The 14,218-nt window shown below is 37.7% G+C and overlaps 1 protein-coding gene across 1 annotated transcript; it reads right to left on the bottom strand.

Moving 5' to 3' along the window:
* Positions 1-1,824: 1,824 nt before the first annotated feature.
* Positions 1,825-13,856, bottom strand: PCNX4 (pecanex 4; the record flags this gene model as incomplete). Its single annotated transcript, XM_082000989.1, has 10 exons — positions 1,825-3,491; positions 3,808-3,994; positions 4,562-5,598; positions 6,055-6,158; positions 8,904-9,267; positions 9,520-9,642; positions 9,791-9,891; positions 10,739-11,253; positions 11,345-11,524; positions 13,168-13,856. The coding sequence occupies 10 exons, from the start codon at positions 13,854-13,856 to the stop codon at positions 3,240-3,242; spliced, it is 3,552 nt and encodes a 1,183-aa protein (XP_081857115.1). The 3' UTR covers positions 1,825-3,239.
* Between the last annotated feature and the right edge of the window lie 362 nt (positions 13,857-14,218).

Here is a 14,218-nt window from a genome sequence, read left to right as displayed (position 1 = left end):
TAATCCACAGAAGATTTGGCAATATTGTACACAGCAGAAGGCTTGCTCTCCATTTACCTACAGGTTTGTCTGCTCTCCCACTGTGAAAAAAGTGTAAGCTTTTGTGCACAATGAGGTCACGTCTCTCACTTGAGCTAGGGACAGTTGCTGGAGACATGTCAATGCAGACCCACCTTCATGGCCTATGCTATTGCCACCACCAGCATGAGAAAGAGCAACATGGGAGGAGTGACAGTAGAGATGACTGGGACCAGGTGGCGAGGAAGTTACCCCTTTTGGAGAGGAAGCTGGTGTTCAAGGAAAATGCAGGATGCAGAAACTTTCTACAAAGGACCAAGCATTTGCCACTTGAAAATGCAACTTCCCTAACACTTTGTTCCATTAAACTGATTCCTGTTGCTTTATGGTACGTGAATGGGACAGAGGCAGTCTGCAGGACTGACTTACTGTTTTTTGTAAAGACACAAAAAAAGGGGGTGAAAATCCTCTAGTAAGCACTGAACATATGTTAGAAAAATACTTTTACTTTAAAATTGATCTTGTTAAATAAAGGTTCTCCAAAGCCATGGTGAAGGTGTCTTACACTTACCTTTGTGTGATGAACATCGCAATCTGTAAAGCAAGTAGGTGTTGCTAAGAATGAAGTAAAGCTGATGCACACACCTGTGTAGAAAACATAGAGCAGCTCTCAGTGGTCACAGGGGAAGATGGTGTGGTGGCCTGCTGTAAGCTCAGTCCTAGATATTCAGTCCAGTAGTAGTATTTCATTGGTAATCCGAATAGCAGCATATATTGTATGCTTACGAGCTGCAGATGACACCAGGCTTGAAGGTGCTCTAAATTCCTGATAAATCAAAGCAATGCTCCAAAACAAACAGGACACAGTTCAAGAGACAGCAAACAAAACAAAGTGCTTCAGAAGGGCGCTCAGCTGCACAAATTTGCGATACAGAACAAGAGGCTGTAACATGTGGTTCTGCCAAAAAAAAGAATCTAAAGACGGTTACAGAAAATTGTAACGCGAATCGGGGTCATACTGTTGCAAAACATACTGGAATGTGCGAACTGGCTCAGTACGTCAATGCATAAGGGGCTGTAGGACACGACGCCTGCAACAGCCGGGGACAGGATGTTACCGCGCATTAGAGCCCAACTCCACATTCCTGTGCACAAACAGGAATTCTGCACATCGCTAATTCTGTTCCTCCATCTGGTAGCAACCGGGATCTCTGCTGGAACACCAGGGCCAGTTACCAGCAACACTTTTCAAGAAGACTGGGTACCAGATGGAGAGAACCAGAGGAAAGGAAGAGAAAAGGATCACAGCGCTCTCCGGTTTTTTCTCAACTAGTTTATTCAGTATACAGAAGACAAAGAATGAGGGCAGAAATTACAGCCATCTTCAAATAGAAGACTGCTGCTGCTGCAAAAAAAGGTAATTAAATTTTCTGTGACCATACAGAAGACAAGTAGTAAGATGCTTACAATGAGGGAGGTTTAATTAGATTTTGGAAAAAACCCTAATTTTCCAACTGCTGCAAGAAAAGCAAAGAACTGGAGTGAACTACTTGGTGAGTTCATGATGCTCCCGATACTGAAAGTTTTAAATCAGATTAAACATTTGCCAGGAGTAGTTCCTTTTGAGAGGAAACTGAAATACATGTTCTCTAAAAGCCTTCCAGATCAGTTTCTACAACATTTCCAGATACAGTTCATGGCCAAGCAAAGTGATTTCAGGTTATCGGCACTTTGTTATTTACACTCCCACACATCAACCAACTATCTTCTAAGAGCTGCTTCCATTAATGTCCTGTGTGAATTTCATCCTGTATGTTAAAGTCTTATACCATGGAGTTTGGCAGGTGTTTCCCTACGGCTTCTGAATTCCACTACATAGTTTACATATTTTTTTAAAATCATTTATGGTCACTGATCAAAAGAAACAGCTAATAGCCAAGGACACAGTACACAGTCCTGTGACAAATTTTATCTGATACAAAAAGGTCTTAAAGGTGAGGAGTAAAAGTAATAAACATACTCCAAATTATACAACACTGGGTGTTCTAAACCAGTACTAATTCAGTTACGGACCAGATCTGATTTGAATTGATTCTACAGGTTAAAGACAATCACCTGCACCCTGCTCAGCATATGCCAGCAGTAACTACACTCTTAACTACTGATCTACAGAGAAAACACATTTATGTGCTAATGACCGGTGGTAACGAACAGGATAAACAAGCCACTGGAGAGATGACCGAGACCTGTTTTCAAGGAGACCTGTAATACTACAAACCAATTGCCAAATTCTGTTCTAACCTCTGGTAAGGTTAAAAAAAAAAAATTAATTCTGGCACAGAAAGCTGGATTTCCCCCCCCGCCCGCATCATCAAGCTCTCATTGTATTTGTGGAAGACTGGTTAGTGATGTGGACATGGGTTGCAAAAAGCGACATATATATTGTTATATATAAAATACATGGATATTGGAAGAAGGAAATCACATTAATCCATTTGGACTTAAATTCCTTCTCTCCCCTAATTACATGTTTACTTTCGTCAGTAGGTCACACAATTTATTACTGTGTCAGAATGCACACTGTTTTATATAAATTCTCTTTGCCCCCAAAACAAGTACTTGGGTAAAAATTGTCGCTTACAACTTACTTTGTTAAAGCATAGCCGATAACTTACTACCACTAAGGAAGATCAGCTAAAGTCATATATTATAACAAATGCTACAACTGAACTCAGTCAAATATAAAAAGGCCAGAATAAAAAAATAATAAAAAAAATCATATAAATAGTCATCTGTACACTTTGGTTACCAACCCTGTGGTTGACGGTACTACAGTGAGCTGTAACCTGACTGTCAGTGCAAGTCACCTGTCCAACTATTAAAAAGAAAAAAAAAAAAAAATCAGAATGCACCAAAAATAGTTAATGATCAGAATTATGCTGCTCTTTTCTAAACCAGAGAAGAGAATTTCAGCATCTCCTGGCTTGTCAGCCACACAGGGAACGGTGTCTCACGTGCTCCAGCAGCAAAACTTCCTGCCTGCTGAAGGTTCTGGCTAGCACCACTTCTGTGCAAATTATGTACGCTGGCTTGGCACTGCCATCCAACACCATTCGGAGAGTAAAATCTTATTTGTAGTGTATAAATGTAGCATGAACGTTTGATTCCCCACATGCAGATGGAAAATGCAAAATAATAAAAAAAAAAGTGGTACTGACATTCTAGAACAAAGGCAGATGCAGAAGTTCAGATGAATAAACAGGGTAGCCAAGAGGTGGGTCCGCAGCTTGCACAGTAAGGTTTCGCAGAAGAACTGGGTGTGCCTGGATGCTGTACCGTTCTTCATCATCATTTGTAGCATAGAGCAGCTCCCAGGACAGATTTGCCCACTGACCTCGGACAGCTTCATCGTTAAGTTTTCCCACCTGTACTAACAATTCCTGAAGAGTGAGGACTCTCCCAGTGTAAATTCCCTTTAAGAACAAACAGATCAAAACATTCAGTACATTCTCCAAGCATTTTGGTTACAAAGCATGAAATCAAGCTTCAGGACTACATACTACTCCTCAGTTCAATTCTTCCATCTAGGAAGATAGTCAGGAAATACTGCTGCATCTGAAGAACAATGTGCTGTGGTTTTCATCAACAGTGATGTCAGCTCCTGTCTAGTACAAAGAAACTTTGGTTGCACAGCCTTCGTGTTTTGGAACACAATTAAAAAGACAAAAAAAAAGTAGTGGAAAAGAAAACCAAAGTTTGATGTTGCTTACTAGTAATTTTTCTTCTTACCATGTTTGGGTCATGCCCCAGTGAAAAAAGGTATGGCTTTTCCTGAAGAACTGCTTGCTGCCACTCAAGATCTGATACCAGTCCAATGTACCAATCATTTTCATACTCTTCCAGACAGTTAACCAGCTCTTTGAAGCTCTCAAGTGGAGTCAGGCTTGCTTTGTCAACCATAAGTTTAAAAGTGTATCTGAAAGGTACAGAAAGCCATACAGTAAGTAGTGCAAGCAGAAGACAGGAGGAAGAAAGCCTCTTCAGGCTAGAAAAGGCAGGAAGGCACCATCAAATGTTATCAAGCACTAGCAACTTTGCCAGTTATTGCTGGCTAGCTGAGTCACTAGAAGTTAGTACGGGTATGCTTTTAACTCACTCAGATGTAAAACACATTAGCTTAAACATTTTTCATTCATCTCAAACACCATTACCGCTGCCTGATAATGGAAAGTGCCAAACATCTTAACTCCATCACAATTCTCTTAGATTATGGAGACAATGAAAATGGGTTGTTTTTTCCTCCACTTAACACAGATTTCCAGTGTTGGAGGCAGCTGCTGCGGGGAAGGGAAGAAGGAAGCAATCTCTGTATCACAGTCTTCACTGCCTGAGGTTACAGGCAATATTTACATAGGACAAAGTTACAAATATATTTAAATTATATGGTTTTAACATGGACTACTCTTAGTGAAGTGATACTTCCTTTCAAAGCACAGGACTCTTTATATAACTTTTATAATCTGAGGGAATATTTTTCTTTTACCTGAATGCTTTCAATGCAAGTCGGAATAGCTCCGGTTTGCTGGTTAGCCAGTCCAAACCAACAGACCATGGAATACCACCAGTGTATGCTCTGAACACATGGCTCGGGGCAGGCACAGTGTTGTCCAGTCCAAACAGACCAAAACAACATGACAATACTCCATGGATGTATAAGTCTTTCAAAGCTTTATCTTTCATAAGGTCTTCAAGTAAATTGGAAGGCTTTTCTTTCAGATGAAAAAAGTCCAGTTGACTCAAAATGAAATGGTACCATTCTTCTGGAAACCTCTGCTTCATTTCATTGACTTTGGAAGTAGGCACAGGGGCTGTTCTCCATTCTTCAGGGATGCTCAATAGCTCTGAGTAAGAACAACTAAATTCAACTTGAGGCAAAACTTCTTGCTGTTTCCCTTTGTCTACAGCAGGAAGCCCAAGCACAACAGCTCTGTATAATTTATCTTCTGGTGACATTTCTCGTGGGACATCTTGGCTCTGTGTTTCTACAGATCCTGGAACAGACAGATGTACTTTTGGTGTAGTTCCCACCTGACCAGGTTCTTTTCTGTCTTTCATTCTGCCACTGGGTTCAAGATCAAAAACGTCACTATCATCAGTCCAGTCCTCAATTGTATAGACACTAAAGCTATCTTCTTCCCTCAGGGGCCTGGATCTTTCTACGGCATTGCTATGCTGATTTTCTGGAAACGATCCTTTTTTGTTCTTGTCAGCATTGCTTGGGCTTTCCCATGTTTTTGATTTTTTATAACAATACTGGACTAGCATCCATACAAGCACTTTAATGAAATCATCTTTCAGATGCTTTAAATTCTCATGAGAGTCAATTATTCCAGATAACACATTTCTGGCATCGGAATACAGCCGCACAGGTAGAACAGTACAAGGAGTCAAAATGTGTCCAAAATGGTGATTAGGGGAGAGAATCTTTGTGCGCTCCTGATGTTCGAAGGCCATTTCAAAAATTTCATCAACTCTGTGAGCTTCAGCAGCATGACAGGATGTTTCCTGCAATTCTAGCCCCTAAAGCATGAATGAAAACAATTTGGTTTTAGTCTTCACCACAGTACATATCCTTAAATGCTAGCAAGCTGTTTTCTCGCATCAAAATTTTTCTGAACAAATAAAGATACACTCCATTGTCAATATGTCCACTACTGAACCTACAAATCTAACTAGAGATACCAGTAATAGCAAAGCACTCACTACAATATTAGACGCAGATCTATGTCTTAAAAAAATAAATCTTCGCCTCATACAGATCTTACTAGCCAGCTTATTAAAGAGGTGGTGTCACAAGCTAGATGATAAAAAATTTCATATCTGCTAAGCATGTCAGTTGCAAGACTAGTTAATATAGCAATAACATCCATCTTAAAAAACTGACCATAACATCAGGTAAATGAGTTACATTGTTGAAATGTTATACAGCAAAATGTTTTCAAAACATTAATATGTCAGTCCTCAGTGTGCTAGTACCTTAATGTTAACACCGCAGTAAGTGAAGCCTTTTTCTAGCACCAATATCCACATCAGTCTATCCTGAAAACGGCACAAGTAATGTGATCCAGGTAAAGACAGACCTAGACAAGAAAAAAAAAAAAAATCAAAACCTATGGTATTACTGTGGTATTATGCTGATGAAAACCTTTTCTACATGCCAACTGAGGAATTCAACTACAAACACAAAGTATTTCTGCATCAACATCAAAATCAGTTTAAACTGGCTTACTAGCACCCTACGAACCTGAAAGGAACTAGCTGTAAAGCTACGTCTTGAAATTGTAGTGCTATCTTTGAAAAAGCTGTAGAAAACTGGGAAACCCTCACAGAACTTGCAGGACTAAAACATTCATACCGGTCCAGGGTTAAGCAACCCCACCCTCAATTCCCTCCATAGACACAACTTTCATGATTAAAGATCATCTTTGGCTGCATTTCCAAAAGCACAGTTCCCAGTGATGTCACCTGGAGATCTAAAATTCTTTTGATTGCCAAATACATGAAAGAATCAGCATCTAGCACATGAGTGTCTTAATGGCCCTATTTGCTGTGGAATACAAAGTTTTGTTTGTTTGTTTTTTTTTTTTAATGGGAGAAATAAAAATCTAACTCAATAGGATTTGTTACCTACACTACAAGTTCCTAAATGGACTTGACTGTATTCCAGAATCATTAGAAAATATCCCTTAGGATGCAAAATCCGGAGTGTAAAGGATTCTGCTCAAGTGTCAGCTTACCAATGACATAACATCACACCCATTTTACAGATACATAAATAGAGGCAGAGAGATAAAGGTCTACATTTTCAAGAGTACCTGATCATCTTTAGAGATCTGTGAATCAGTATCATACACATTGAACACTAATAGTAGATACAGTGGAAATCATCTTTCTGAAATACCTCTGTGTGTCTGTGTGTGTGGAATAAATGTGACCCCACTGCCTTAAGTTTGACATCACCAAAAATACAGGCACACAAAATAAACTGGAATTTGAAAATCCAAGTCCTGAGCAACTTCAGATCACACATCAAAGTAACCAGGACTCAAAAATCCCACTGGCTCTCACTGTAAAACTAGATGACACTTATGCCCCCAAAAATGGTACTTAGTCTGTCTTCTACCTATTTCAATAAAAAGTGCAATGCCAAACTTGCTAGCAGCTGGTGGTTATTTTGTATTTCTTCTAAGTTATAGCCTACTGCCAACTTCTCTAATACAACGGTGCTGTTCTTAAGCGTGACATTTGCTGCCAGTTTATGACCTGCTTCTGCTCTCGCTCATGTCCAAGTGATCACTCACTTGCACAGAGAATTTTAGTTTTAGAACGTTGTAAGATGAAATCAGTGAAACCAACCATTAAGCTGTAGTTAAATTTTAAGTAACCTTTTCTATCCCACTGAGCTAATGAAGTGCATTTTCTTGCTAACATTTTGCAAAGGTTTTAATTCTTTTCTTGCTAGCTGTTAAAGCTACTAAAACTCCTTTACATAGAAAAAAGTATGGTTTTAAATTAAAATAGAGACACAGAAAGTGGTACCTCTTCATTTTGAACTCCTCTGTGAATACCACACTTTTTCTTGCTTGAAGACATTCATTCACATATTTTCCCATTAAAAAGGAGACCTTCCCCCCCTCAAGACTAGTATTTTAAATTATTTAATGAGGCATACATGCCACCTCAGTCACGATGGCAATATATATATAAAAAAGAAATATGTATAGATATAAAATAGATAACAGACACATAACAGATAGATATAAATATATATAATATAAATAAATCTATTTAATATACATATAAAATGTACATAGGGTGATGCAGTAATCAAACTGAAGTGTGTCTCTTCTTTAGAGGAAAAAAGCTTCCTAGTTTTATTTTTTAATACCTCTCTCTATACCAGTACTAGAAGTGCAGCAAATGTTTCCTACTAAAGCACTTGCATATAGTCTTCAGAAAAGTGTGATTAAGGTTAACTTCCACTGTCTTAAAATATTAGTCCATTTTTTCCAGTCATAAGCCATTTTCTAAGAGGCTTGTGTAAATATTTGCCTCTTGTCTAAGGGCAATGATCTTTTGATTATTAACAAAGACTGTTTCTCAAGAAAATAAGCTTGCAATTTTAACGGTTACTCTGTCTCCAGTTGGGAAAAAGACTTGTCCTTTCTTCAACCTCTGCAATACACATCATGATGTCTTCCACAGGTTTTAAGACCGCAAGTCCTGTTGCGACCCTACCCTAACTGCTCGTACAAGATATGACATTAAGTCTTATTAGCTGGTTCTGTTCTCAACTGTTTACTGCTAATTAGGCTACATCATGTATTTTACAAACATCCAGTCCATATTCACCATACCTGCTTAACATAGACAAATTAGCAAAGTCAAATTACCTTCTGGATCCTGAGTAATGAGATTGATGCAGAGACAGACACAACTACAAAGAGCAGTTTGACATACCTCCTTCTCCCCACTGACTGTCAAGAGAACTCATCAATTTATTGCCTCCAATTAGGTGGGATGAATGCATACCATCCTTTTTTGTTCAGTATAAAAAGGTTAGGATTGTTATTTTTTCATCACCATTTAGTTTCTTCTTATTTTAAAGATAACAAACCAGAATTATTTTCTTACAAGAATGTAACAAATAGAGTTGTATGGAAGGATAAAAGTAATCACTTTTTCCTCAGTTGAACAATCTCTGAATATCAGGTTTAACCTACGCCGTGAAATGTGGTTTAAGTCAGATGCTACAATCTCCACCAAAATAATTTTTGCCTAAAATATTTAGCTACATTCCTTCACAGTGTTGCTAGCATACCTACCCAAGCTACCGGCTGCTAGTGCAGACTGCAGAGCAACAGCCAGACTTGGAACCATCTGCTGGTAGTACACGGTATCGGAGCAAACACACGCTGTAGCACCCACAGGTCCTGGCCAGCTTCGGATAGGCCTAGGAAACCCTATCAAAAATACTGGTAGTGTGAAGAGCGGCAGTAAGGGAGAGGAAAGGAGCGCAGACATGGCAACGAAGGTCAGCAGGATCGGGAAGAAAACTACATTGAGTGTGATTAAGGTGGCGGTAGATTTACGACGCTGTTTTTTCTCTGTCCACGACGTCAAAAGAATAGCTATGGCAAACTGCAACTTTGAGACAAACTGAAGCAGTCGATCCCGTAGGATACCAACCTGCAAGATAAACACAACAAGCATGTTTATTTGTATCCTGTATCATGTCGTATTCAGCACTGCCAAAACTGCCTTATCTACAATAATTTTAAGAAAATGAGGTGTGATTATCATTGATTGGTATTAGAGCACTTATCTTAGTACAGTTTTTTAACTTCTGTCCTGGACTCTGTAATTCTCTAATAGGGGAGGACAAGGAAACAAAGGCTTTAAGTGACAACTATCTGCTTAAATTTACATTATGACAATTACCAGCAAGAGTCTGATTCCTGTATCAAGGCTCCTGTTCCACCAGAGGTCTGGATTAAACACCAACATTTGTGCTATTGACACAACCACTATGTCCAGTAGGGCATTTTCTGTATTCTGCCAGACCTAAAATAGAAATATGTTAGACATATATTTAAAAATTTATTTATCTATCTCTGCTTTCATGACCTGGAATATTTCTTCCAAGTCAACTTAATACTTAAATCATGTAGCAGAGAATTTCTTAGGCTAACGTATTTAAAATTCAAATTACCATCCTGAATATTCTTGTGAATCCAATGCAAACAGACACAGAATGAAGATTTTGTAGCGAATGGTCTAGTGACAGGAATGCTATCATAGCAAACGGAGACACTGTAATTGAAATAAAAGAATAATTGATTTCCTTTCAAAAACATAGTTAAAGTCTACATAGGTAAGCAGTCTTATTGCAGAATGGAAATCTTAGCATTCAGAGAGAACTCTTCCCTTCATTATTACAAACTCCTCTTTGTGTTACACTTCAGGACATCAAAGAGTGTATTTGCACTAATGGCCCAACATGACAAACATTTGTGTCAATGCTTAGTTGTTACTTGCTATTACATTTTTTGTTGTGGTTTTTTTTTGTTGTTTTCCCAAGAGAATAAGAATACTCAAATAAGTAAAAATAAAGATGGGAATAGCACTCATCAATCCACTTCCCCAAACTGATGCTTCTTTATGAAATTAAATAATTTAGATCAAATTTTGGTTCCCCCAAAGTACATACATTTGTCTTTAACCTCCAAGAAAGGAGACTGTTCCCTTTACTAGCAAGTTGTAAGAACCAAATATTTAGTCAGCTTGAAGACTCTCGACTTACTTTTGTTTCTGAGTACCTTTAAAAAAAAAAAAAAAAAAATCTACGAGAGCCATTTTTTCCAGTGAGTACTGATGTTATAACTAAAATCCTTTAAAAGGCCTTGCTTTCTGAGCCGAACTTTTAAAAAGCTCAACTTTTTAAGTTTACCCCTAAAAAAGAATAAAATGCTGATCACTTTCAAAATATTCTGAACCATTTTGACCTTAATGCACAATTCAGCAAAACATCAACAAATATTTCCAGCTACTTTTTTTTTCTTAGTTCATTCATAGAATCTTGCACAGACAGTAATTCTAGCGTTGTTTCAATCTTCGTACAAGCATCATCTAACAAACAACAGACAGCGCGTATTCCTACCTAGTGTTAGTAAAATCCTCCTGACAACACCAACTTTCATTAGCCTTCTTTGCTTCTCCATGAACACAGTCACAGTCCTGACATCCTTTGGATAAAAGGGATTTCGGAAGACTCCAAACAAGTACACTCTCTGAATCTCTCTAAGAATCCACATAATTACAAGTAATATGATCAGAATGTAACTCGCTATAGCCTGAGGACTGCCTTTGGAAAATGATGAAAAGCCTGCAAATTGATGCAGCAGGCTAGCTTCTATGAGAGCAAATGTCAATACAGTCAAATAAAAAATAAATTCCCTCCACCCGGATTGTATTCTAAGACCTCTGTGCATATTTTTAGATTTGCTGGAGGCTAAATGGCTGATCATGGTGTGTTTGAAGGCAAAACCAATCTCGCTTAGGTTAAGACTCAGTATGAACCCAAATCCAGTCATGAAGAGGATCACACCGAGAGTGCTGGGAATGAAATACGATGCTATTGCTGTTCCAGCAGAAATGAGAAACATTACTAATAACCTGTGAAGGAGAAAATAAAAAAGATTTGCTTGAAAAGAAAAAGGTTATAAACAATACTGATATATTTTATACTTATATAAACAACATTTACTTTGTGTTACTTGACACAGGTGAACCTCCTAGTCCAAACTCCAACAGCTGTTCCATTCCCCATAGAAAAAGTGCGTCAAGTGGGGGCAGAATTCCCATTGCCCATAAGAACGGCAGAAAAAGAAATATGATGTGCAAAATCTGGTTTGTCTGTTCTAGAATGGGTGTGTTGACAGCAAACCTGGATAAAAGAAAAAATGTATTTGACTTCTGTGAAGGAAAAGGTAACTGATGTGTGGGAAGACTTTTTTGTTTAACTACTACAGCAAAACCAGAAGTATAAACATTACATATTCAATCTACAAAACCTCAACTAGTATATTTTAAAAGGAAAAATAAGGACATGCATTTATGCCTGGGGCAGCAATACACTAGAACATCAGAACACAGGCTAATTTTTCATTCAATAGATTAGAAGCCTTCAGATTACGCAGATGAGTTAAGTGATGCCAGTATGCTATTTGTTTTGAAACTGTTGTGATAATACACTCAAGAAATACTTGTGCAAAAAGAAAAGGTCAACAGGCGTTAAGACCTCAACTGTTTAACAAAAAAAAATGCAAAAGTATTTTTTTCAGAATTACAAAAGCAAAACTTTATGCAAGGCCAAGACCCAAGATGTAAGCCTTAACACTGAAAGAATTGGCATACTGCCTGTACACCAAGAATATATAGGAATATAAAATGTTACTTTCTGCATAAAAGTATTAAAAATCTTCCTGTAAAAATACAAAGGTCGGTATTAGAAAGCTGCATAAATTCTACGTCATAAATAGTTCACCAGCTAGCTAATTAAGTTACAAGCAGACCGCTAAGATATTTGGTTTCTCTCTACTTGTTAATAAATACATAGAGTAAACCTCAAAGGAGTTTTGCCAGGAATTTAAAGAATGCCTGAATTTTTTCCTCAGGAGACTCCATAGAAGAATTTGGAGTCCAAGACCATGTGTATAATTCTCATATCATAACTGAAGAGGCAAGTAGGGTAAATCATTAACAAAGGCATCACCAAGTGCAAAACTAGTAAAATCAAACATGCTTTTTTTTTTTTTAATGCATTCGAAGTACCCCAGCCATAAAATACGTACATGTGACAAAGTGATATAAATATCACCCAACAGGGAGAAATAATCTAAAAGCATTTTGCTTTAAGAGATTCTACAAATACTTAAGACACTCATCTGAAAAGTGGAAATATAAAAGTCTCCTATGTGTAGACTGACATAGTTCTTGTGTATTACAATTGCATTTAAAAATCTAAGTTCAAAATCCGTATAACAAAGGTACAGCAGTGTTCACATTCGTTTATCCATTCATTAAAACCAAATTCATAGTCCTTTTTTGCCTGTAGTTTAAAACCCTCTGCAATCACTTTGCAGGGATTAAATTAGAAAATATTCCAGGATGAAATCTGAATATAAATCCAGTACTCCTGAAGTTTGCAGTGTTTAGATCCATGATGATAGGTCAGGAACATGTGTTTTCAAAATACATCATTTAAAAAGATGTTGATGCAAATGTTCTTGTATAAAAATACTGGAATTGACACGGTAGAAGATAGTTTCAGCTCTCCCTTACTTCGCAATTGCTCTAACCGCTCTTCCTAATTTATGTGGAATGCTATATAAATTTAAGAACAACCTTTTATGCACAGTGTAAACCCTCAATTTTTACCATATACTCTTCTAGCTTCTTTCTTTGGAGTTCCCACAGCTGATTAAAATCGCAAAATAAATTTCCCTGAGAGGAATAATTTCATCTTTCTCATGAAAAATATATAGAGTAACCATTACTTTAACTAGCTAAATGCTGTATTAGGTTTACCTGTGTGCAAGATCCACTGCAATAAAGACAAAAATATAGAAAGGTCTCATCAGAGCAGTGATTTCGTAGGTATCCAGTGCTTGGAAAGTAGCTGTTTCGGTAGCTGTATTTATGATTAATGAATACTCTCCTATACATATAGTCACCCATCCAAACACAAAGATTGTAACAGTTCCTCCAATGTTGCTATATAGCAAGGTTATTCTGTTTGGCAGCAAATACCAAGTTCCCAACCCACACAATAACCCTGCCAGAAGGGAATGAAATACAGTGTTGATTATATACTTCTTGCCAGGAATAATAAATTTTACTGTCTCTGAACCTACACAGCTGGAAAATTCAAACTCGTCTTCATCTGTTAGGGTATTCTGAATTTGAATTCTTTCTACTGTCACTGTTCTCTGCTTTGCATATAGATTTGTCATCTGAAGAAGAAGTGCAGTAACAAACATGAGTCCTCCTGACAGTGCTGCGGTATAGTAGTCTTTCATAATGCCTAGTTGGTACAAAAGTGTTCCTACTCCTCCCAAAACCCATGGCATCAAGAAAAGAATAATCTGATTCACATATATGTAAGGAGGGGCACAATAGCCTAATTTAAACCGGGGACCTCCCAGCACAGTCTGTGGAAAGCGCTTCAAGAAGAACTCCTGTTTGTAATCATTCAGCAGAGGTACATCTGGACCCATTCTTATTACTCAGGAATGCTGGATGAATATCATTTTTCCTGTAAGAGAATAGAAAAAAAAAAAGGAGGAAACATTATTGAATCCGGAACTCAGAACTTAACCAGGGAATTCTTTTGTCCTATTTTCATTTACCAAGTTACAGTGGAATTCTGACATGTTAGTGTTAATAGACATCATCCTAAAGCACCCACAGAATCTGCAAGAATACAACTACTAAGCAAACACCTAAAATGGAAAAAAGACTATATATTTTAAAAGGTGAACATATTCTTTAAGCTGAGGCTTTAGGCAACAAATGAAACATATAATCTGTCCTTGGGAGATGATAAAATCAACTCATCTCCACACCAGAACACCTTCCT

This window comes from Phaethon aethereus (genome assembly GCF_964289735.1).
Source record: "Phaethon aethereus genome assembly, chromosome: 5".
NCBI lineage: Eukaryota > Metazoa > Chordata > Aves > Phaethontiformes > Phaethontidae > Phaethon > Phaethon aethereus.
Note: the sequence above shows the minus strand (reverse complement) of the source record. Positions and strands in the feature narration are given on the sequence as shown.